Source organism: Mastomys coucha, unplaced genomic scaffold (genome assembly GCF_008632895.1).
Source record: "Mastomys coucha isolate ucsf_1 unplaced genomic scaffold, UCSF_Mcou_1 pScaffold21, whole genome shotgun sequence".
NCBI lineage: Eukaryota > Metazoa > Chordata > Mammalia > Rodentia > Muridae > Mastomys > Mastomys coucha.
In genome coordinates this window covers 23,190,683-23,213,017 of record NW_022196904.1, presented here as the reverse complement: position 1 = coordinate 23,213,017, position 22,335 = coordinate 23,190,683, and the positions used below count along the sequence as shown (strand labels likewise).

At 43.2% G+C, this 22,335-nt stretch overlaps 1 protein-coding gene across 1 annotated transcript in view; it reads right to left on the bottom strand.

The window, feature by feature from the left end:
- LOC116100329 (zinc finger protein 850-like) overlaps window positions 1-22,335 on the bottom strand; it is a 53,879-nt gene that overhangs the window by 5,091 nt on the left and 26,453 nt on the right. Inside the window, exons 7-9 of the mRNA XM_031384144.1 lie at window positions 4,547-4,567; window positions 2,831-2,954; window positions 2,434-2,529 (exon numbers count right to left, since the gene is read on the bottom strand). Coding sequence (XP_031240004.1) covers window positions 2,434-2,529; window positions 2,831-2,954; window positions 4,547-4,567 — 241 coding nt within the window. The remainder of the gene's footprint in view (window positions 1-2,433; window positions 2,530-2,830; window positions 2,955-4,546; window positions 4,568-22,335) is intronic.

Below are 22,335 nucleotides of genomic sequence, written 5' to 3'. Positions count from 1 at the left end.
TTTGTTTCTTTGTTTTTTGGAGGGGAAATTTACATGTAAATAAAGAAAATATCTAAAATAAAAATAAATAAATAAAAAAAAGGTGTCAAGGTAGGGTAGTGGGGCTCAATTTGCTTAGAACAGACTAACATTTTATAAACCCAGGTAATCAAAAAGCACAAATGGGCTAATCCAGTAACAACAATGTAACACAGCTCACGGTATAGTCTCTTCCACTGCCATGTTGATGATTACACAGGCTGCTTCCTTCATGGCCTTAAAATGTGTATGCATCTATTTTATGTGCTTTGTTTTTTGTTTTTTTTCCTCGAGACAGGGTTTCTCTGTGTAGCCCTGGCTGTCCTGGAACTCACTCCGTAGACCAGGCTGGCCTCGAACTCAGAAATCCGCCTGCTTCTGCCTCCCAAGTGCTGGGATTAAAGGCGTGTGCCAGCACTGCCCGGCCTGCATCTATTTTATGTGTATGGGTGTTTGCCTGCATGTATGTATATCTGTGTACCACGTGTGTGCTTGTATCCAAGGATACCAGAAGTGCCAGAAACCCCCTAGGACTGGAGTTAGGCAGCTGTGAGGCACCATGTGGGTGCTGGAAAGCAAACCTTGGTCCTCTTTAAGAGCAGCCACTGCTCTTAACCACTGAGCCATCTTTTCACCCCCTATATGGCTTTTTATACCATAGAAGACAAAATCATATCCAGGCTGGTCCAGTCAAAGACTAATTTATTATTGTTGTTGTCATTATTGTTATTATTATTATTTTTTAAAGATTTATTTATTATATTTAAGTATACTGTAGCTGTCTTCAGACACTCCAGAAGAGGGCGCCAGATCTCACTGCAGATGGTTGTGAGCCACCATGTGGTTGCTGGGAATTGAACTCAGGACCTTCAGAAGAGCAGTCAGTGCTCTTAACCGCTGAGCCATCCCTCCAGCCCCTATTGTTATTATTATTATTGTGTGTGGGGAAAGAGAGAGAGAGAGAGAGAGAGAGAAAGAGAGAGAGAGAGAGAAAGAGAGAGAGAGAGACTGTGAGCATGCACATGCCACAGTAGACATATGGAAGTCAGTGTGTGTGTGTGTGTGTGTGTGTGTGTGTGTGTATGTGTGTGTGTGTGTGTGTGCGCACTGTGTGAGCATGCAGAAGTCATACTGCAACCTTCAGAAGCCAGTTCTGCCACTGTGGAACTTAACTCAGGGTCTCAGAAGAAGATAGCAAGAAACACTTTCACCCGCGTGGCCATCTTGCTTGTCCCTAGCACATAATTCCTACAGAGCGCCTGGCAGTTCATGTTGAGCGACTGACAAAGGCCATCCTCTCCCGCAGAGGAGAAAATGGAGAAATACAGGGAAGTGGATGAGCTGGGGTTCATCCTGCCATGCCCCCTGGTTGTCTCTCTTTGGTCCTGACCTCTTTGCACGTAGTTTCTCCTAAGTAGCCCAAACTGGTTTTACTTGTTATTCTTCACAGATGACCTCCTATGGAAACATTTCTGGGCACATTCCTACCACAAAAAAAGAATACAAGGTTTCCTAATACATATTTTCTTAACGCTAGAAAGTCAATATGAAATTAGAAAACTGGCAACTGTGGGTTAAAAGAGTGCCTTGTGAATTCAGGAAATACAAGGAAAGACCAAGAAGCGGGGTAATCCAAGAAGGCTGCATGTGCCGGCCCATGGGTGGAAGGCAAAGTTTAAAGGTAGCTAAAATGAATGATGCGTTCATTTTTTAGGAAACTTAATAAACACCCAAATGGATAATGGTAAGAAGACAGCAAGAGAGGGCAGGTGTTTGGTCTCCATCATTCTTAAAATCATGACAGTTAGCTTGGAACCCCTGCTCACACCTGCACCTGCTAGGAAACCCATCTACCCTCCTTCTCCAATGCCCCTCCACCCCCACCGGCTTGCAAATGCTCCGGGCTAACACGTCATCCCCTCCTCATCTCACCTTTTCCAGCAGCACCCAAGAGTAGCCCTCAGGGGCTGAGTTTTTGACCATGAACGGACACTATCCCAGGTCTTAACTGACATATCATCATCACCCTGTGCCCAAGACACAGAAAACACCTGTTTTAGCCTGGATGTGTGACTTCACTGACCACCTGTGAGATCGGTGAATCCACCCCAGAGCTAGCTGCCTCCTAGTAAACCTGCCTTCATCTACTTTTAGTCTGGTCTGATGTGGCCTATGTCTGTGTCAGCACGGGAGAGGAAGAGCCTATCATTAGACCACTGGAGAGAGTCTCATGCGGGACAAACAGGACGACGGAGGTTACGAGCAGACTGCGGAGTGAAGGCCCTGCAGGAAGGGCCAGTCACACATTAGCCTTTGCCATTCCCCAGCGAGAGGGTCTGGACCAGTGGGTGAGAGGTGCTGCCAGAGGTGCTATGGCCAGACTACCGGATGGCTGCCATAGTGGCCTTCACTCACCTGGGCAAAATCTGCTCATCTCATTGCCCAAATCCATGCAGGCATCTTGCTCTTTTTCTGATACAGGGAACACATGTGGTTGATAAATGCAAAGTCCTACGTGAGAGAAAAAATACAGGCAGTGACCACATGGAAAAGAATCCCAAAAGTTTGACCTGGTGCCCTGATAACAAAGGAAGAGTAACGACTGGAAAAAAAAAGCACAGAGCATTTTGGGAGGACGGTGAACACGGGGTTTCCCAATGACCATACTATTTCTGCAAAATACACAAGCCATTTTCCAGAAGAAATGCAGGTCAGAAATCCCCTTGACATTTTTTTAAAAACAAAAAAAAAAAGGGTCAGTAGTTGCTAATAAGGAAGGTGGGAATGTGTAGGGCTGTGTCTTGAGTCTCACCCACTGAGACGAGGTGGTTGTAGTTCTCCAGCATCACGTCTCGGTATAGACTCCTCTGCTCCAAGCTCAGACACTCCCACTCCTCCAGAGAGAAGTCTACGGCCACATCTCTGAACGTCATTACCTGCCATAGGACAAACCCAATGTTCAATGGTTAAAGTTAAACAAATGATTAGCTGGAAGGTAGAAAGATGGGGAAGGGAGAAAGATGGGAAAGGGAGAAAGATGGGAAAGGGAGAAAGATGGGAAAGGGAGAAAGATGGGAAAGGGCAGAGTGGGGAACGGTCCACAGAGTTGGCAGTTTGTGGTTCGGGAGAAAGGGTCATGGGACTAAATGTGACAAATGGAGTTGAGTGTCTACAGGCTCTGGGGACTGTGGGGATGGCTCAGTGGCTGAATGCTTGCTTACTGCTCTTATAGAAGACCTGAACTGAGTTCCAAGTATCCATCCCGGGCACCCATACTGCCCATAGCTCCAGGGGATCTGACACCCCCCCCACATCATGTTATTTACAGAAATGGACACACATACACCCTAAAAATTTATGAAATATAAAAACGAATTATTGCTTGGTCACAACATCCTTATTGGCTTCACAGAAGGACGGAGAAAAGACATCCTGGAGAGACGACACCAGTTTGAAGCCGGTGACTCCAGATGACGTGAATCACCAGTAAATCTGGTCATTTTGTGGATGTTTGTTCTCTTAGTGGTGGGTACTTTCTGTCCAATGTTCCATCAGTTTAAATTCAAAGAATTCTTTAGAGATGTATTCCCCAAATAAATACTAAGTTTTTTGTTTTGGTTTGTTTGTTTCTGAGCATAACATGTTGCTCTCTGTAAGCAACTGCCAACCAACTAACTTCTTGCTAATTCCCAGGTCTCTGGACACTCAGGGTTTCTGTCATGACCTCTAAATGCACCTGAAAGAGCCACACAGGGAAATAGGCCCCGAACTGCACCAAGTTTCATCCTGGCTGACTGAAATGCTCAAGTCTGTACAGACAGTACATGAAAACCTTCTTGTGATCTGTCACCATCATCCCACCCATGGCTCTGACGTGACAGTCTAGGATGCCCTCTACAGACATGCTTTCCTCCTGATTAGATAAGAATTCCACAGGAAGACCAACAGAGTCAACTAACCTAGATCCTTGGGGCTCTCAGGGTCTGACCCACCAACCAAAGAACATACATGGGCTGGACCTAGGTCCCTCTGTACATATGTAGCAGATATGCAGCTTGACCTTCATGTGGGTCCTGAACAACTGGAGCAGGAGCTATCCCAAAAGGTGTTGCCTGTATGTGGGATATGTTCTACTAGCTGGGCTGCCTTGATTGACCTCAGTAGGAGAGGAAGCACCTAGATTTGCAGAGATTTGATGTGCTGGCAGGGGTGGGTGGGGTGGTGGTGGTGGCGACCAAGGGGTCCTCACCTACTCAGAGGAGGAGATGGGGGAAGGATTGTGGGAGGGGGTGACCAGTAGAGGGGCACTGAGAGGGATGAAAAGTGAGTAAGGAAATAAGTACAAACAAACAAAAAACCAAAAGAACCACAGGACTGCTAGGTGGGAGAGATAAGGGTCTATTAATAGAAAAACGAGTGCCATACACAGAAAGTCCTAGACTGCCATGGCACCACTGACCTTGCAGAACAAGAGACAAGGACATTCCTGTGAGGAGAAATAGTTATTGTTGAGACAATATGAACTCACCTGGGCCATTATTTGAAACTCCTAAAAGTGACTAGTCGGTCCTCTTCTTGATTCCTATGTCGCTGAGGCCAGCTCCTGAGAAGACAGCGTGTGGGGAAGAGAATCGTGAGACAGCTCCAAACCACTTAAGTGGACAAGGAAAAATGGCCATTTTCTTCCTTAGAGGAAGGTCAGAGGGAGCGTGATGAAATGACGGCCCCACCAAAAGTCAAGAGAACCACAAGTAAAGCAGGATGGTGTTGTAATCTAATTAGTTGTGGTAAAAAAAAATCATTCTACAGCCAGGTGGTGGCGCACATATTTAATCCCAGCACTCAGGAGGCAGAGGCAGGCAGAAGCAGGTGGATCTCTGAGTTCGAGGCCAGCCTGGTCTACAGTGTGGATTCCAGGACAGCCAGGGCTACTCAGAAAAGCCCTGTCTTAAAAATGAAAACAATACGAACAGAGATCAGGATATGAGACAGGTTATTCTGATTTAATCTAAATGCTTCCCAAAACTCTACAAAGCTCGGAAGTTCAAAGAAAATGGAACTCTCCCTGTGGGTGTCCATGGGAGCTGATGGAACTCCTCTGCAGGTCCAGGACAGGGCCTCCTATTTTCCCCGTGTCTAACAAACTCTACAGCACCTCTGCATCATTTCATCTAGACCATCTAAGAAAGGTCACTCTAGAAAACTGAAGACAGTTTTGAAGCTATCATAAGCCTGAAGAATGTCAACAGGCAATCAGTGAGATAAGCATGCACACGGGCCACGAAGCTCACAGGGCTCCTGCAGAAAGGCACACAGTCCAGCTCCACTGCCAGCCACCATTAACCTCCAGCCTTGGCACAGTCCTAACAAATCTACCTCACAGCCTGGGCATCAGGCCTCGCCTCCTTAGAGAGAAACAACTGCTCTTTAAAAACTTCATTTTTACTTTATGTGAATGAGTATTCGCCTGCCTGGATAGCCATACACCATATGTGCCCCTGGTGCTCCCTGAGGACAGGATCGGGTATCAGATTCTCTTGGAGCTGGCGTCAGAGGTGGTTGTGAGCTGTCATGAGGCTGGGAACTAAAGGAAGGTCCTCTGCAAGAGCTGCAGGTGCTCCTCACTGTGGAGAGCGGCGGGTGCTCTGTACTGTGGAGTCATCTCCCAGTCTTCAACTCTACATTTTAAGAATAATTATATTTTATTTCCGTTTCCAGCACACACATGCTGGAAAAGCATCTGTAAGCCCATCTTCAGGGAAGCACTGCATGCACAGGACACACAGGCATTCAAACAAACACCTACACACATACAAACAATGAAACAAACAAACCCCCAAACCAACCAGCCAGACAGACCAACAAAAAGGACAACCATAGTGGCCAATCCCTTTAATCTTAGCACTTAGTCTGAGGAATGAGACACAGAAAGATCTTTTGAGTGTGAGGCTAGCCTGGTCCACATCTCAAGTTCCTGGCCAGCTGAAGTTACATAGTAAGACGCTGTTTCAAAAGACCAAATATGTGTGTGTGTGGGGGGGGGTGTGGAAGGAGGGAGGAAGCTGGCATAGAGAGCAGAGCAGGGGGCAGTGAGGCTCAAGAAAATTCATGTAAAGCCTATGCTAGCCATTTCCCTAGGTCACGAAGAGCTCCGTGGCCGTGACGTGGCCGTGACGGGTCTTTGCAAGTCAAGTGAATGGCCACTGAATAACTGTGAAGTGAAACACACTTTGTGTTTTGGGAGGAGAGAGGGAGGACTTGAGAGTAACTATTACACAGCTTGAAGGAAGAACCGTTCTAATTCCACATTCCTCCTGAAGCCACGTAGAGGAATCAGAGACAAACAGAACCCGTGGGGACAGTCCAGCAACGAGAAATACTCACTCTGTAAAAGTGGGCAAATATTGAAAACAAGATTCTGACAGACAAGACATGAAAGGCAGGCAGGGACTTCATAGGATTTCTGTGAATTCTAGGCCAGCTAGGGATAGAAAGACTAGAGCTAGTGAGACCCTGTGTCTCCCCCAACCCCAAAAAAGAGCCAATTTGTGGTGGCACACATCTTTAATCCCAGCACTTGGGAGGCAGAGGCAGGCGGATCTCTGAATTTGAGGCCAGTCTGGTCTACAGAGTGAGTTCCAGGACAGCCAGGGCTACACAGAGAAACCCTGTTTCGAAGAAAAAAAAAAAGTGGCTGTTGCTAAAAGTAGACATGTAAGGGGGATTTGGATTCAAGGTAACTAAACAGACACCTGTGAGACCGTGAGTGAATACTAATACGACTTGCCTAAAACAATATAATGGAAGGACACAATGGTATGAAGGAAATGGCACAAACCTCACCTAAAAAAAAGTTAAATAAAAAAACCAGCCGGGCAGTGCTGGCACACGCCTTTAATCCCAGCACTTGGGAGGCTAAGGCAGGCGGATTTCTGAGTTCGAGGCCAGCCTGGTCTACAGAGTGAGTTCCAGGACGGCCACGGCTATACAGAGAAACTCTGTCTTGAAAAACCAACCAACCAAAAAAACCAAACAAACAAAAAACAAAAACAAAAAACCCTAAAAAAACCATGAAGGGTGGATAATGGTCTTGCACAAGTCTGGATTCATTCTCAACATCTACATGATGGTACAGGAATATCCATCATTCTAGTTCCAGGGGGTTCAATGCTCTCTTCTGACCTCTCCAGGGAACCAGGCATGCACTTGGTATACATACATATGCATAGGCAAACACTCAGGCATATAAAGTTATTTCAAAACTTAAAACTCACCAAGAGTTATGCTAAAAAAGTCTAACTGAGAGGAAATTCAAATTTTTATTAGACTTCTCTACCCTGAAAATGTATTGCTTGTATATTTGTGGGGACAGAGATGAGAGAGTCAATGACTGTATATCTAGCCAAGTTATCATTCAATTTTTAAAATTAGTTAACCTATTTTGGCTTTTTGAGACAAGGTTTCCTGGCTGGCTGGGAACTTAGACCAGGCTAGCTCTAAACTCACAGAGATAGCCTGTTTCTACCTTCAAATTGTTGGGATTAAAGATCTGTTAAGATCTGCACTAGCATGCTCAACTCAGCAATTTTTAAAAAGATATAAAAAGCACACACTTTTGATCTTGACACACACTTGTAATCTTGCACATGAAAGCAAGGTCAGGGAGGTTCCGATACCTTGAGTTAGAAGCGGTGAGCCGCAGACATCGGTTCTAAGAACCAAATTCTGATCCTCGGCAAAAGCACTCTGCACTCTTTAACACCTGGGGCTCTCCTGGCCCTTTCTCTACTCTTTTATCTCCATTCTTTTATCATTTCTGCCACTTAACTCACCTAGACGGGGAAAACACTTACTTCAGCTCCACGCCCACTTTCAGAAAGTACAGTGTCTATTATTAAATTCAATGCTCATTCTTTGCGCGCCTGGGCAGCTGCTTTATCGTGTTTACATACGCGGTCACGTACATACAGGCACACATAAACTGTCCACTGAATGTGACTGTGGCTTTCTGGAACACACACAGGGCAAGGCAACTGCTCACATTAATCCCACATTAATCCCAAGTGTGTACCCCACCTCCGAGCTGGCATATTAACTCCAACCCGGCCAGCCCGGAACACCATCACATCCTCTTCAGAACTCTGCGCTCTGCAGGAAAGCCTTTTACCCCTGACCTCGGCTTTCATGGCCGTTCTGATTCCAAGCTTTAAACTGACACTCGCTATGCCCCATAGATCCTAGATGTTCCTAGAGCTTCAGGCCTGAAGCCAATTGGATTGAACCCCACCGGAAGTTGCTTGGTCACAGTGCACTCTGGGAAACGTAGTCCGTCTCTGTATTGTCTTTAACAAAAGACTACACTACAACTGTCAATTTAAAGGCCCCGACTTTAAACTCCATTACTTCTATCGACATAGACCTTCCCCCCGACACAAAGTTAACGCCTGCTCACAAGAGCTTCAGGAATTCCAGGAAACGTTGAGATGGCCACATACTGAGAGACCTACATACTGTTCTTCCTCAGCTACGCAAATGATGGCTCTAGTTATCTTTGGACCAGCAATATCCATGGGTGGGATGGCTCTTGGGAAATGTAGTTCACCGCCTGGGAAGCCGGAGAAACTGGCCTCAGAAAGATGACAAGACGCATGGGTTGTTAAACAGCATCATACTAGAGGTGAGTTTGGACAGTCTACACTCCAACAACAAACTGTCTGAATCACTCACTACCTCAGAACACACTAGCACCTGCCTGCTTTATGATGAAAGATGGAAAAGGTTAAGTTTTAGTTGGTGCCTGATCCAAACCCCTATCCTACCTGAAAATCCATGAAAATCCTACCCTGAACTCAGGTTTAGTGTCTCTTCCACCCTCAAACAAACAGAAATACTTTAGTCCCATCCTCCAAATGCTCTTTTTAAAAAAATGTGTTTGGGTGTTTTGCAAGTGGACAGGGCAATCAGATCCCCTGAAGCTGGGGTTACAGCCAGCTGTGAGCCATCATGAGAGTAGTAGGATGCAAAGCCAGTCCCTCTCCAAGAGCAGCAAATGTTCTTACTGCTGAGCCATGTCTCCATCCCTTTCAGTTACCATTAAAGCACGTGTTCTAAGTGCCTGCTCATGGCTATGTTATTGTTCTTTGGTATATGGATGCCATTCTGTCCATCTGTTTACTTGCTTAAGTCCCAATAGAGGAGGATGGTTCATATTAATTACAACTTAAGAGTCAGGCTTACGAGGGAAATTTGAAGGCACTTCAATGGTGTCAGCCCCTCAATGGAAATCTGTGCCATGTATGTGCCGGTAGATTGCCTTCGCCGCACAGTTAACTTACAGAAAAATAACAAATGCTAATTAGTTATTATCAGCTGTACCATCCCCCCTCCCCTAACGCAGACACTCCAGAAGACCACACGTTCTAATCGTAATTTGAAAAGAAAATGAGATGTAGAAGGCTTCAGATATCTCTATAATCTCACCAACTCGTGTACAGTCGTGTACAATCCCCAAGAACCATTCGATCCACATACAGTGTCCCCTCCCCACAGCAGCTCGCTCCACTCACAAAGCGCCACAGCTCGAACCCAACTCTTGCTCGCGCTCGTTTTCCTTACCTCGCAGTTTCTCTGCGGTTCAACTCCTCCCAGATCCAGCCGCGCATGCAATCTCATCTCCCTACGCTTTCTCTCACACACACTCAGGGCTGTCATTGCGGACTCTGTCACCTACAGGACGAGGCTGGCTCCCTCTTGATCAGACTGCCACTGAGGGGTTGGTCTCAGATGCTGGGGTCCTACATTCCGATCTGCGGCCCCAACTTCCAGCAGGAAGTCGAATTAGGAACAGCCTCCCTGGCCAGATTGCCGCCTGGGCATTGGATGACTCTGCCTACTCCAGCCACGCACCTCCGGTCCCCAGCACGGCCTTGAACTACATTTCCCAGAATACCTCGTGGTCCCGTCTGTACTGGGTCAAAGAAAGATTGAACCAGACCAGCTAAACACGCAAGGGTTTAAGAGGGTAAAGGAGCTTGGCGCCAAGCCTGATGGCCTGAGTTCGATCCCCGGGGACCCACACTGTGGAAGGCGGAGAAATCTATTGCATGTTGTCTGCTGAAGGCCATATGAGCGCTCACATACCCATACAAACATAGACAAATGTCCTTTTTTTTTTTTTTTTTTTTTTTTTTTTTTTTTTTTTTTTTTTTTTTTTTTTTTTTTTAAATTACAACAATTTGCATTGCAACAAGCCGAACACTGTGGCTCCTGTCTTTAATGCCACATCAGGGAAGCTAAGGCAGGAGAGCTCTACGAATGGAAGGTCAGTCTGAGCTGTCTCAAACAAATTCGTGTTGCCAATTGTCAACAGAGGAATTACAGCTAACCATCACGATGAGCAGTGAGTGGGTGGTAAAGCACTGGGCGAATTTGAGGATCGATAAAAGGGGATCTTATCAAAGGAATCTTCTAAGGTCCAGATGACCCGGCCGGGAGGAGGGCTAACGGAAATGAGGAACCTGATCAAAGTCAGGTCTAGGGAGTCCTTGACCACTGGGATTTCCTCACGATTCCGAAGAACGGCCGAACACTTTGTATCTGTTGTTCAGGCCACAGCTTTCAGCCCTGCTTTCAGCGATGTATGCCCCCTGTTGCTTCCCAGACTACATTTCCAAGCTGTGCACTTCCCACTCCGGAGAACCTCTTTTGAGAAGTGGGCAGGGTACTCAGGCCAGGTTTTGGGAGAACGTATTAGCTTCTTTAGGAATAACGAGACGCCTTGGTGCCAAGTGTCTGGGTGCTCCATCCTGTGCAGGGCATTGCAGGGAGGAAGCTGACTCAGGGAGATCGGGAAGCCTGTAGAGTTGTTACGTGTCCAGGTGGTAGTCTAGCGGATGTGAAGGTGGAGAGCATTCCTCGATGGACAAGTATGGTCGCATCCTTGTGTGTGTGACTGGAGTCTGTGTGACCGTTTTGGGCCATGCTTTTTACCAGTTTGAGGTCCCTCGAGTGGGAGTTCCCTGGCCTTATGTGTTTGTGAGCATTTGCCAAACCTTGGGAGAGTATAAGGTGCCCTACCAGGTGTGATTGCTTTCTAGTGCCTTTTCTAACTTCGGTGGGGAGTGGGGGCAATGGTGACTGTTATTGGGTTTCCCTGCTAAGGCCTCTGCGTGGGTTGGATTGTATTTTCGTTTGAGGCACCTGTGGCTTTTGTGTTCCCGTGGTGTGTGATTGATTGGAGAGTCATTATAGGTGAGGGGCAACTTTGTACCTTTGTGACTCTAGCTAAGGGGACTTGTGTCACATCCTAGGGAGGATTCTGTCCTGATCTACAGTCACCCTAGTTTTTTAAAAATAATTTTATTATATAATTATTCTATATATTTTATTTATATTATTATTATTATTATTAAGTACACTATAGCTGTCTTCACAAGAAGAGGGAGTCAGATCTCATTACGGATGGTTGTGAGCCACCATGTGGTTGCTGGGATTTGAACTCAGGACCTTTGGAAGTGCAGTTGGTGCTTTTAACCGCTGAGCCATCTCTCCAGCCCCCAGTTACCCTACTTTTGTCAGGCACTTCCATTGTATGGGAAGCTCCTAGACTTCTCTGATTTCTTGATGGATGCTATGGATGTTGAACCAAAGTGACCTCTGAAATGGTCGAATATGCATCTACAAGAGCCTGGTATGTCCTCACTCTTCTATTATTTTTATTTTTTAAATTCCTGAGCTCTGTCCTGTAGCTTATGATTTCCTGACATCCCTTTACCTTAGTCAAGATATTGCTTGTTTTCCTTCTGTTGAAAATACTGGCCCATCCCATGACTGCATTCCTATTGTGTATCCTGAAGTAGAAGTTTCAGGAAATGTCAGGTGACTGCAGACTCCCTTGGTGTTTTGCTGATGCAAGGCCTGTGGGAGGACACGTGATGTTTGGAGAGAGTATAACTAAGATTCAACATACAGTGAGTGGGAGCTTGTATAGCTAGCTTTGCAATGCTTTGTTGATCTCGAGTCTTTGCAGATCTTCCCTTCATTGTATCATATTAACTGTTCTTAAATCCTTTATCACCCTCCATTCACCTGATTTCTTTCTTTTTTCTTTAACAACAAACAAGGGAATTCCATGGGGTGGTAGGTTCTTCTATAAGTTGCGCAGTTGTTCAAGTGCCTGCAATTTTGTTGTTATTGTTGTTGTTGTTATGGGCCACCTGCTGTACAGGTCTGTTTAACAACCACTTTAGAGGCAAGGTTGTTGGTGTATCAGCAGTGTCCCCTTTTATAAGTTTGGAAATTCAGCCCCTATGATGGTTAGAATAATTGGGTTAAAGCATTATCTTTTTCATTTGGCTCTGAAATTATTGTTTTGGCATCTTGTAAACTGTGATCTTATTGACATATAAACCTGATTGGATAATTAAGCCTTAAGAGTCATGTTTCTACCGGGTAACTAGGCACTAGATGACTGACTGTGGGGTGTGTGGAGCGTTGCATGTAAGCGAGATGATCTTGCTGGCTGGGAGAAGGATAAGAGGAGCCCGCCGGGACAAAGTATTGTGGCCAGCCAGTACCGGCACTAGAGCAGGAACATGGTCCAGGGACCATGAGCAGGAGAGTATGAGAGGTGATCCTTTTTAATATTTCTCAAAACAAGAACAAGGCCCCTTGTTTTATTACATTATCAACAGCTTTCTGTTTTCTGACTCAGTCTCTGTCTAAGCTTGGTTTTCCTGGACTCAGATCTACATGACTGTCTCTTAAGTACTGGGATTAAAGGTGTGGTCCACCAAGTCTGGATTTAAGTTTTTCTTCACCTAAACTTGCACACCTCTAATCCCAGCACTTGGGAGGCAGAGGCAGGCAGATTTCTGAGTTTGAGGCCAGCCTGGTCTGCAGAGTGAGTTCCAGGACGGCCAGGGCTACACAGAGAAACCCTGTCTCAAAAAACCAAACCAAACAAACAAACCAAAACCTTGGCTCTGTTTTAGGGTGGTCTTGATCTTAGAGATCTACTTGTCTTTGCCTCATGGAATTAGAGGCTTCTACTACCATGCCTGACAGAGATTTAGCTGGGTGGGATCTTGCCCCAAGGTCACTACTCCCTTAATTCAATTTAATATCCTTTTTAAAATATGAATTATTTTACTCTGACTTTTCCTTCTTTCAAAGAGTAGGTCTCCCCCTCCCCACCCCAATCACTCCGGTCCTGCTCCAGCCGTATTTATTTCATATATGTGGGTACACTGTCACTGTCTTCAGGCACAGCAGAAGATGGCATTGGATCCCATGACAGAAGGTTGTGAGCCGCCATGTGGTTGCTGGGAATTAAACTCAGGACCTTTGGAAGAGCAGACAGTGCTCTTAACCACTGAGCTATCTCTTCAGCCCCAGTACACTGAAAGCAATTTGCTTCCTCTATGTTTATAGATGTTAGGGCGACCACTCCATGAGGAGAGTATAATTTCCAGGCCACATCTGTTCTGTGTCAATGCTGAGGTGAATCATCCATGGGTTTCCACTTTGTTTTGGCTCCAAAGTTCCAGTTCACAAGTGACCTGCCCAATTTAATATTCTTGAACACAAGATTCAGCTCCATTTCACTTCCTGGTGCCCCTTTAATAGTTGAACCATATATGTTATATTTTTAATTTCTTACCTTGATATGCTGTTTAAAATGTTCTTCATTAGACTTCACTAGAGAACAAAGTCTATGATGGGCATTTCTGAGACTTCCTTAGTCAATGCAATTAATCTCACTCTCTTCACCTTAGCCTCAGGCAGACTCTTCAGACAAGGGCAAAAAGCAGCCACATTCTTCATCAAAATACCACAAAAACATTTTCTAGGACACACATTAAAATTCTCCACTGAAACCTCTTGGGCCAGGTCCACACAATTCAAATCACTCTCAGTAACAAAATCTTCCATATTCCTACTAGGATAGCCCATTAAGCCCCATTTAAAGCATTCCATAGCTTTCCAAATCCAAAGTTCCCAAATCCACATTCTCCCAATCAAAAGCATGGTCAGGCCTATCACATGAAACCCCACTCCTTGTACCAATTTCTGCCTTAGTGTTTTATTGCTGTGAACAGACACCATGACCAAAGAAACTCTTATAATGACAACATTTAATTGGGGCTGGCTTACAGGATCAGAGGTTCAGTCCATTATCATCAAGGCAGGAACATGGCAGCATCCAGGCAAGCATGGTGCAGGAGGAGCTGAGAGTTCTATATCTTCATCTGAAGGGTGCTAGCAGAATACTGGCTTCCAGACAGCTAGGATGAGGGATTTAAAGCTACACCCACAGTGACACACCTGCTCCAACAGGGCCACACCTTCTAATAGTGCCATTCCCTGGGCAGAGCATATACAAAATGTTACAGTATACTAACATCAGTTCCTGTATCCACCAAACCTTCTAGGGCACTACCATTCACTTGTACCATTAATTTGGGTCTCTGATCATTGACCATTGTTTGTCAGAACACACGTTTTCCAGTACTCCCAAAAGCTCCTGTCCTTTCAGGAGCCTTGCTTAGCAGCCTTGCCCTTAATGTAAGGAAATAGCATCAATTTCCACCTCCTTTTTCACATATGCCATAATTTTTATTTCTTCCTTGCTATCCTCATCTATTATACCTGGATGTGCAATAAATCTCTGAGAAGTTAATCCACTTCTTCCCAAGATTATTCCCACTGTCCCTGAAGGTAAGGGAACATACACATGAGTGGGTAACTTATTACATTCAACTTTTGGGGATAATGTAAGAGGAGTACCTGTGGCCAAATCTAAAGCTGCACTTCCTTCTGTAGCATGCCTAAGATCAGAAATACCTAATTTTTATTTTCTTGCCTGCTTGGTACCTCCTGAATGACCAAATGAAAATGGCTTGTATTATTTGCTGCGGGGACTCGAGCTGACAGGCCCCTCAGTTTGTTTCCCCATGGAAAGAGGTTGCCCCTTCTGTCTCTCTTAGACAGGCAGTCCGTCGACCAATGTTTGCCTTTTCCACAGAGGCTACAATACCCTGGAAGCCTTTGTGCCTCATAGTGACCAGAGCCTGCTTGTTCTCTCCTAGGATTACCATATTCTCTAGAGTTATGCCTGTTATTTTGAGCTCTGAATCTTTTAGCCTTACAATTTCTTTGGAAATGACCAAATTCACCACAATTCAATTAAAACATCGAGCATTTTGGTTTCTGATATTTCTAGGCACAATTTGCCCTATGATATTGGCATTTATACTCCTGATAGTAAATACAGTTGTTTCTTTTATCCATTCATTTATAGGAAGACCATGTGCTTTCAGTGGTCTCCTCTCTTACATTCAGTGTTTGCATTCTTAAAGGCCAGTGTCTCTATCAGTGACTGTCTGGTTTTAGGGTCCGTTATGGCTCTATCCACTGCTGAACTCAACCTCAGTGGGAATTCTGTGAAGGCGTCTCCAGAACACTGTATTATTTTAATTTAATAAATGAGGTAGATTTTCCCCTAGGTTCTTCAACCAAATCCCATGCTCTTAAAGCTACAATACAACATTGCCCTTCACCAAGCAGCTGGTCTTTAGTAACCTTTATTCCTCTTGCTAAATTATGTTGTGCTAGCTTTGTGGCTGTATGCCTCCACCATGACAACCACTGTAATTGACCAGCTTTTAGAACAGCTGGCACCTATCCCGTGCAATCTTGTGCAATCACCTTATGCTGTATAGCACAGTTGTTTAGCATGTCTTTGACAAAGGAAGAATGTAAGCCTGTGGAGAGCTCTTGCTTCTAGACACTTGGTAGGAATTTGATATCAAGCCAAGACAAAAAAAGTAAGCTCAAAGTGGGAATTTGACTTTGGGCCAGCGCTCACGGAAATAGGCCCAGATAAAGAACATTGACATTTGAGTTAACGCAAAGCTCAAAGTGGGCTCAGCATAGGTTTGTGTGGTGTTCCTTTTGTCTTGGCCAACCCGATTAACCTCTAGAAAGGTATTTACTGGATTTTGCTTATTGCCTTGCTTGTTCCTTGACCCAGAACTGATATTATCATTTTGCATGTACTTAAAGTGGTATAAAAGCAGACTGGAAAAAAAAATAAACTTGCTTCAGCCTCAGAACCTTGGGATACAGTGAAAGACACCGAGAGAAACAAATAAAGGAAAGTAAAGAGGATTTGGGCCAGCAGTGACTAAACCCCATAAGAATGGGACAAGGTAATGGTAAAGTGTTTTTTGTGAATGTGTTTAGAATTATGCTAAAATGTAGAGAAGCGAAGGTAATTCTCATAGATGCTTTTAGTCTTTGGACCATGACTAGAGATAGTTTACATCCTAGACATGAGAGAATGGGTTTGAGAAAAGCAGTCTTTCCCGACTATCCAGGGATGCTTTGACAAAAGAGAAGGAAAATGAATGAAAACTGTTCCAGAGCTCACCTAGGGAGAGGAGGAGATCGGGAGACATCCTGCCCCCTCTTTGGCTCCTACTGGAGAAATGCTTATTTCTGGTTCTGGGTCTCTTAGGTAGGATATCTGGGTCCCTTTGGTGGGGCATTCTCTAGTTCTCTTCTCTCTCTGTTGTCTGTCTTAGGTGTGCCAATCTGTCCATGTCTGTGTTTTTGTTTTGTTGTTTGTTGCTCTGTGTTTTAATTTTAAAAGAAATAATGGTTAAAACTTTATCTGCTGTTCATTCAACTCTTGATTTAGTTTTAACTTGTTTTAAAAAAAAAAAGTAAAAAAAAAATTGTCTGGTCTAAATATATAAGATGTGCGTAACCACTTCATTTTTGTTCCTGACTGGTTTTAAATGTACAAATATGCTTTGTATATCTTGGCTATAGATTATTGGCTTATAAGTTATTGGGTATGATTAAAAATTTGTAACATTGGTAACAGAAAGTTGGCTTAAAACTGGTATAAAAGCAGACTGGAAAAAAATAAACTTGCTTCAGCCTGGAGTCATTCAAAAACACATGGCATGAGCCAACCCAAGAAACAGGTCTCTAAAGATATCTCTAAATTGGCTAATATTTTATGTAATTCTTATCCTAGAAACAAGATGGGACTTAGGGCAGTGTCTCTTTTGTGAGGTATTGGAGGCTGCACAGTTGTGCATTCATGTGCAGGAATTGGCAGCCGAACTTTGTAGCATGGGAGTGATACACTTGGTATTGATCTTGGAGAGACTAGATTATTTGGAGGTTGAGTTTTGCTTTCCAAAGTTGTGGTTGTGCTCTGATGTTACAAGGGAAACTTGAAGATTGTGGTTGAGCTGCCAGTGTTCCATTGGCTGAAGTGTGCAGTTCGATCACAGTTTCAGGATTCTAACTCACACATATTTGTAATTAAGAAACAGTCAAGCAGGTGGAGATTGTTGCAGGGTTTGCGTAGGGCTGATGAGGCGATGGAACTTGTGGGGCCATTACAGCCTGGCTTGCCTACTCTAGCTGCCATTCCAGGAAATGCATGTAGAATTATTATGGATTTGGAGGATTGTTTTTACACTGTTCCTTTGCATCCTGGTGACTGTGGGAGGTTTGCATTTTGTGAGCTTGCTTGTAATATCATTAAAAGATTTTTGCCTCAAAGAGTGACTAATAACCCTACATTATGTAAAAAAAGAAAATGTTGTCTCTGCTTCAATACAAGAAGTTAGGACTTCGAATCTTTCAGTGTATATTATTCATTATATGGATGGTATTTTATTAGCTGATCCCCTAATGGAGTTTTACTAGAAGCCTTTGCTCTTATACAATGAGTTTTAAATTTTTGGAGTAGTTGTTGCTCCAGAAATGATTCAAAGCCAATATCTTTTTCAAAATTTGGAACCTCAGTTATATCCTAAACAAATTGTAGCACAGAAAAATTCAAATAAGAAAAGATAGTTTGCTTTTAATGATTTTTCAAAAACTTCTAGGAGATGTTAATTAGCTAAAGCCTCATCTTAAGCTTACCACAGGAGAAGTTAAACCTCCGTTTGATATTCTCAAGGGGGATTCAAATCCTAATTCCCCTCCACAATTAATTGATGAGGGACAAATAGCTTTGCCGAAAGTAGAGGAAGCTATTACTCAGTAACAGATACATTATGTAGACTATGATCAATTGTTGGCAGTTTGCATTATTGCTACTCATGTGCCCACAGCAGCTCTTTAGCAAAAGTGACCGTTAATGTGGATTCATCTTCTTCATCTCCAAAGAAAGTTTTAACACCCTATTATGAAGTTGTTGCTTTGTTAATAAAGAATTGTAGGATAGAATCATGAAAGTATTTTGGAAAAAATGTCTAAAGAACCTGATGAAATGTTTATTCCTTATTCTAAACAGCAATTAAATTGGTTATTGCAGAATACTTAAATTTGGCCTATTGCTTGTATAAATTTTTCACCCAAAATTGATAATCATTATCCAAAAGACAAGCTGTTACAACTTTGCTTCTATGCATGCTTTTGCATTTCTTGTAAATTTACTCATGCAGCCCATAGAAAACGTGCTTATTGTATTTACAGATGGCTTGTCTAGTGGGAAGGCAGTATATATAATTGGATCACATGTTTATTCTCTTGAGTTTTCCCCTGCTTCAGCACAGTTTATTGAATTATGTGCTATAGCCACTGCTTTTGAAATGTTGAAAAATCAGGGTTTTAATTTGTATAATGATAGACAATATATGGCTGATGGTTTGCAATTGCTTGAAATTTCCCCTTTTTAATAGTGCTAATTCTCAAATTTTGCAATTATTTATGGAAATACAACTTAATTTAAGAGAACATACTGTTCCATAACTTTATAGGACATTTAAGAGCTCATACTGGCTGGGCAGTGGTGGCATACGCCTTTAATCCCAGCACTTGGGAGGCAGAGGCAAGCAGATTTCTGAGTTTGAGGCCAGCCTGGTCTACAAAGTGAGTTTCAGGTCAGCTAGGGTTATAGAGGGAAATCCTGTCTCAAACAAACAAACAAACAAACAAGCAAACCAAAAAAGAAAAGAAGAAAGAAAGAATGAAAGAAAGAAAGAGCTCAAACTAGATTGCCTGGATCACTTAGTGAAGGCAGTGCCACAGCATATTTGCATACCATGAAGATTATAGGGCTTACACAGGAACGGTTGGCCATACAATTTCATTCTTTACATCATCAAAATAATAATAGCTTGAGGCAATAATTCGGTATTTCTATAGAATGTGCACATTAAATTGTAAAGATTTGTTCTCAGTTTCTACCGCTACCACAGAATGGTATTAATCCTCGAGGACTTGCACCTGATCAATTATGGTAAGTGAATGGTACTCATATTTCTGATTTTGCAAAATTAAGATATGTACATGTGACTATTGACACCTTTTCAGGCCTTCTAGTTGCAAATGTTTTAACAGGAGAAGCAAGTAAAAATGTAATTAGTCATTGCCTACGTTATTTTTCTATGCCTGGTGTTCTAAATAAGATTAAAACAGATAATGGAACTGGCTATTGCAGTCAAGCATTTGAGATGTTTTGCTGACAGTTTAATATTACCCATACCACTGGGATTCTTTATACTTCTCAAGAACAAGGTATTATAGAACTTTAAAACAATATCTTCATAAAATAAAAAGTGGGAATTATATCCCTGTACAACACAAATTTACTTAAATCCTGCCTTTTATTTTAAAATTTATAAAAACTTGGATGCCAAGGAACTCTCTGCTGAGTGTCTATGGCATCCTACAACTGGGCATACCCATGCCTAGGTGAAATGGAAGGATCCACTTATTGGCATATGGCAGGATCCCAATCACGTATTAGTACGGGGAAGAGGGCATGTTTGTTTTTTTCTGCAGGATACTGCAGGAGTGTGCTAGCTGCCAGAGTGATTGGTGAGACATGCTGATGTTGGGACAAAGTATGATGCTGACCTGTGAGCTTTCTGAGTGCTCTGACAATGGTTTTGGACACATGTTCCTGACCCACCTTTGCTTGCCTATATCCCAGAGTAGACAAGCTGCCTTGCCTCAAACTTTTAGACCTTGTGGGGCAGAGAACATGGAGACTGTGGGAACTGCCTTCAAAAAATTAATCAAAATGAGAAGTTATAATGACTCTTCTCTTTCCTTTAATGTGACCAGTTATTCTGATTCAATCATGGATTGATCTAGAAATCAATCCAATATTGGAAATAACAGTCTTCATTTGGAAGGCTGGTTATGGACATTTTCAAAGACATATTTAAAAATTCACAACTGCTTTGTATGAAGTTACGTTTGCAGTGGATAAAATTAGGACAGGATCAAAGCTTCAAACATGTGTTAGTGCATGTGCTAAGGCTCCTAATCTGTTATTAATTGTTCATGTTAAAATTACTTTTGTGTCTTCTACAGTATTTAATATGAGTTGTAACACTTTCTAATTGTGTTAATGTGTTGAAATCTGACATGTCTGTTATGGTGGTCTATCAACCAGTTTTTGTTTTGTTACCTGTGAATATTACAGGACATATGGTGGTATTCTGAAAAAAAGCTTCCAAATACTGGAAGAAGTGAGTCAGGCTTTAAGCAGAAGCAAGAGGTTAGTGGGCTTGATTATTGCTAGTATAGCAGCTTTAATTACATTAATAGCTAGCACCACTGCTCCTGCAATTGCTTTGACACAGGAAGTTAAGACTACTGCTTCTGTTAATCATTTAGCAAGAAAATGTTACTAATGTTCTGAGTATTCAAGAGGATTTAAATAGGGGTTTGGAACAACAGATTGATGTTCTTCATGATACTATTCAAATTGTTGGAGAGGAGGGTCAGAGTTTAAGAGTAAGAAGCCATCTTGAGTGTCACACTAAATACCAATGGATTTGTGTCGCTTCCAAAATGTACAATAGTAGTCACTATAATTGGCAAAGGTTCACAGACACTTGCAGGGTATTTGGCATAACACTCTCTGGATGTTTTAATTTTACATACCGAGATTATGAATTTAAAGAATGCTGCTCTGCTGATCTTTGATGCTGCAGATACTGTTGATAAAATTATTCATGACCTGAGGTCAGTATTTCTATCTTGGTCAAGCTTCAAGGATGGCGTACATAGCTTGCTCATGCTAGCCCTTCTTGTTCTGGGAATACTTTTATTGCTGTCCATTGTGATAAAACTTGCCTAAATATGTTGGTCGCCAAAATATTGAAACTGAAAGTGGGTCCCCATAGAGTTATTAATCTCACAGGCTGGCAAGCCAAGGACAGGTAAGATCCTGAAGACCCTTACCAACTTAAGACAGCATAGCATTGCTTTTGATAATGCATATTTCATGGTAAAGAAGGCCCGAAGATAGGCTCAGTCTTGTTATGAAACAGGGGAGATGTGGAGAGCTCTTTGGGGCTGCTTGCTTCTTGACACTTAGCCAGGACAAAAGAAGTAAGCTCAAGGCAGGAAGCTTTGGGCCAGTCATCAGGAAATAGGCCCAGATAAAAGACATTGACATTTGAGTTAACGCAAAGCTCAGAGTAGGCTCAGCATAGGCTCATGTGGCGTTCCTTTTGTCATGGTCATCCTTACTATCCCCTAGAAAGGTGCTTACTGGATTTTGCTTATTGCCTTGCTTGTTCCTTGACCCAGAACTCATATTATTTTGCATGTACTTAAAGTGGTATAAAAGCAGACTGGAAAAAAAAAAACCTGCTTCAGCCTCAGAACTGGCTGAAGTCATGTTATAATATTGTCTAGTTGTCTTTTTTCTTTTTAATCCTAGCTATTGCACTGGAGAACCTGTTGACTGACTGAGCTGGCTTGGTCATAAGCTGATCATTACAATTGCCTCTATAAAATGCTTTAATTCTGACATTTGTATCTCTTGCCGGGTCAGTTCATTATAAGCCTGTCCACCATTGTTAGCAGGGATATGCTGCACAAAAACTGGGAAGGATGAAGGAGCCTGTGTGATGACCCAAGCAAATTCTCTGGTGGTGCACTTGGCTGCAACCTTAACCTGTTGTACCTGTGCCATTTCTTGCTCTTTCAGACCCCTAGTGGCAGGGAAGGGCAGCATTTTACCTTCCAGCCTAGTTTGCTTCATGCTTTCATTGTGCAGTACATGTTTACCTGCATGTATATATGCATACTGTGTGCACACCTAGTATTCTTGGAGGCCAGAAGTGCAATCTTGATCCCTTGGAACTTCAGTTACAAATGAGCCACTGTGTGGGTGCTGGGAACTAAACCCAGGTTCTCTGTAAGAGCAGCAGGTGCTCTTAGCCATGAGCTATCTCTCCAGTCCTGGATCTTCTTCCTCTTCTTCCTCTTCTTCCTCTTCCCCTTCCTCCTCCTCCTCCTCCTCCTCTACTCTTCCTCCTCCTC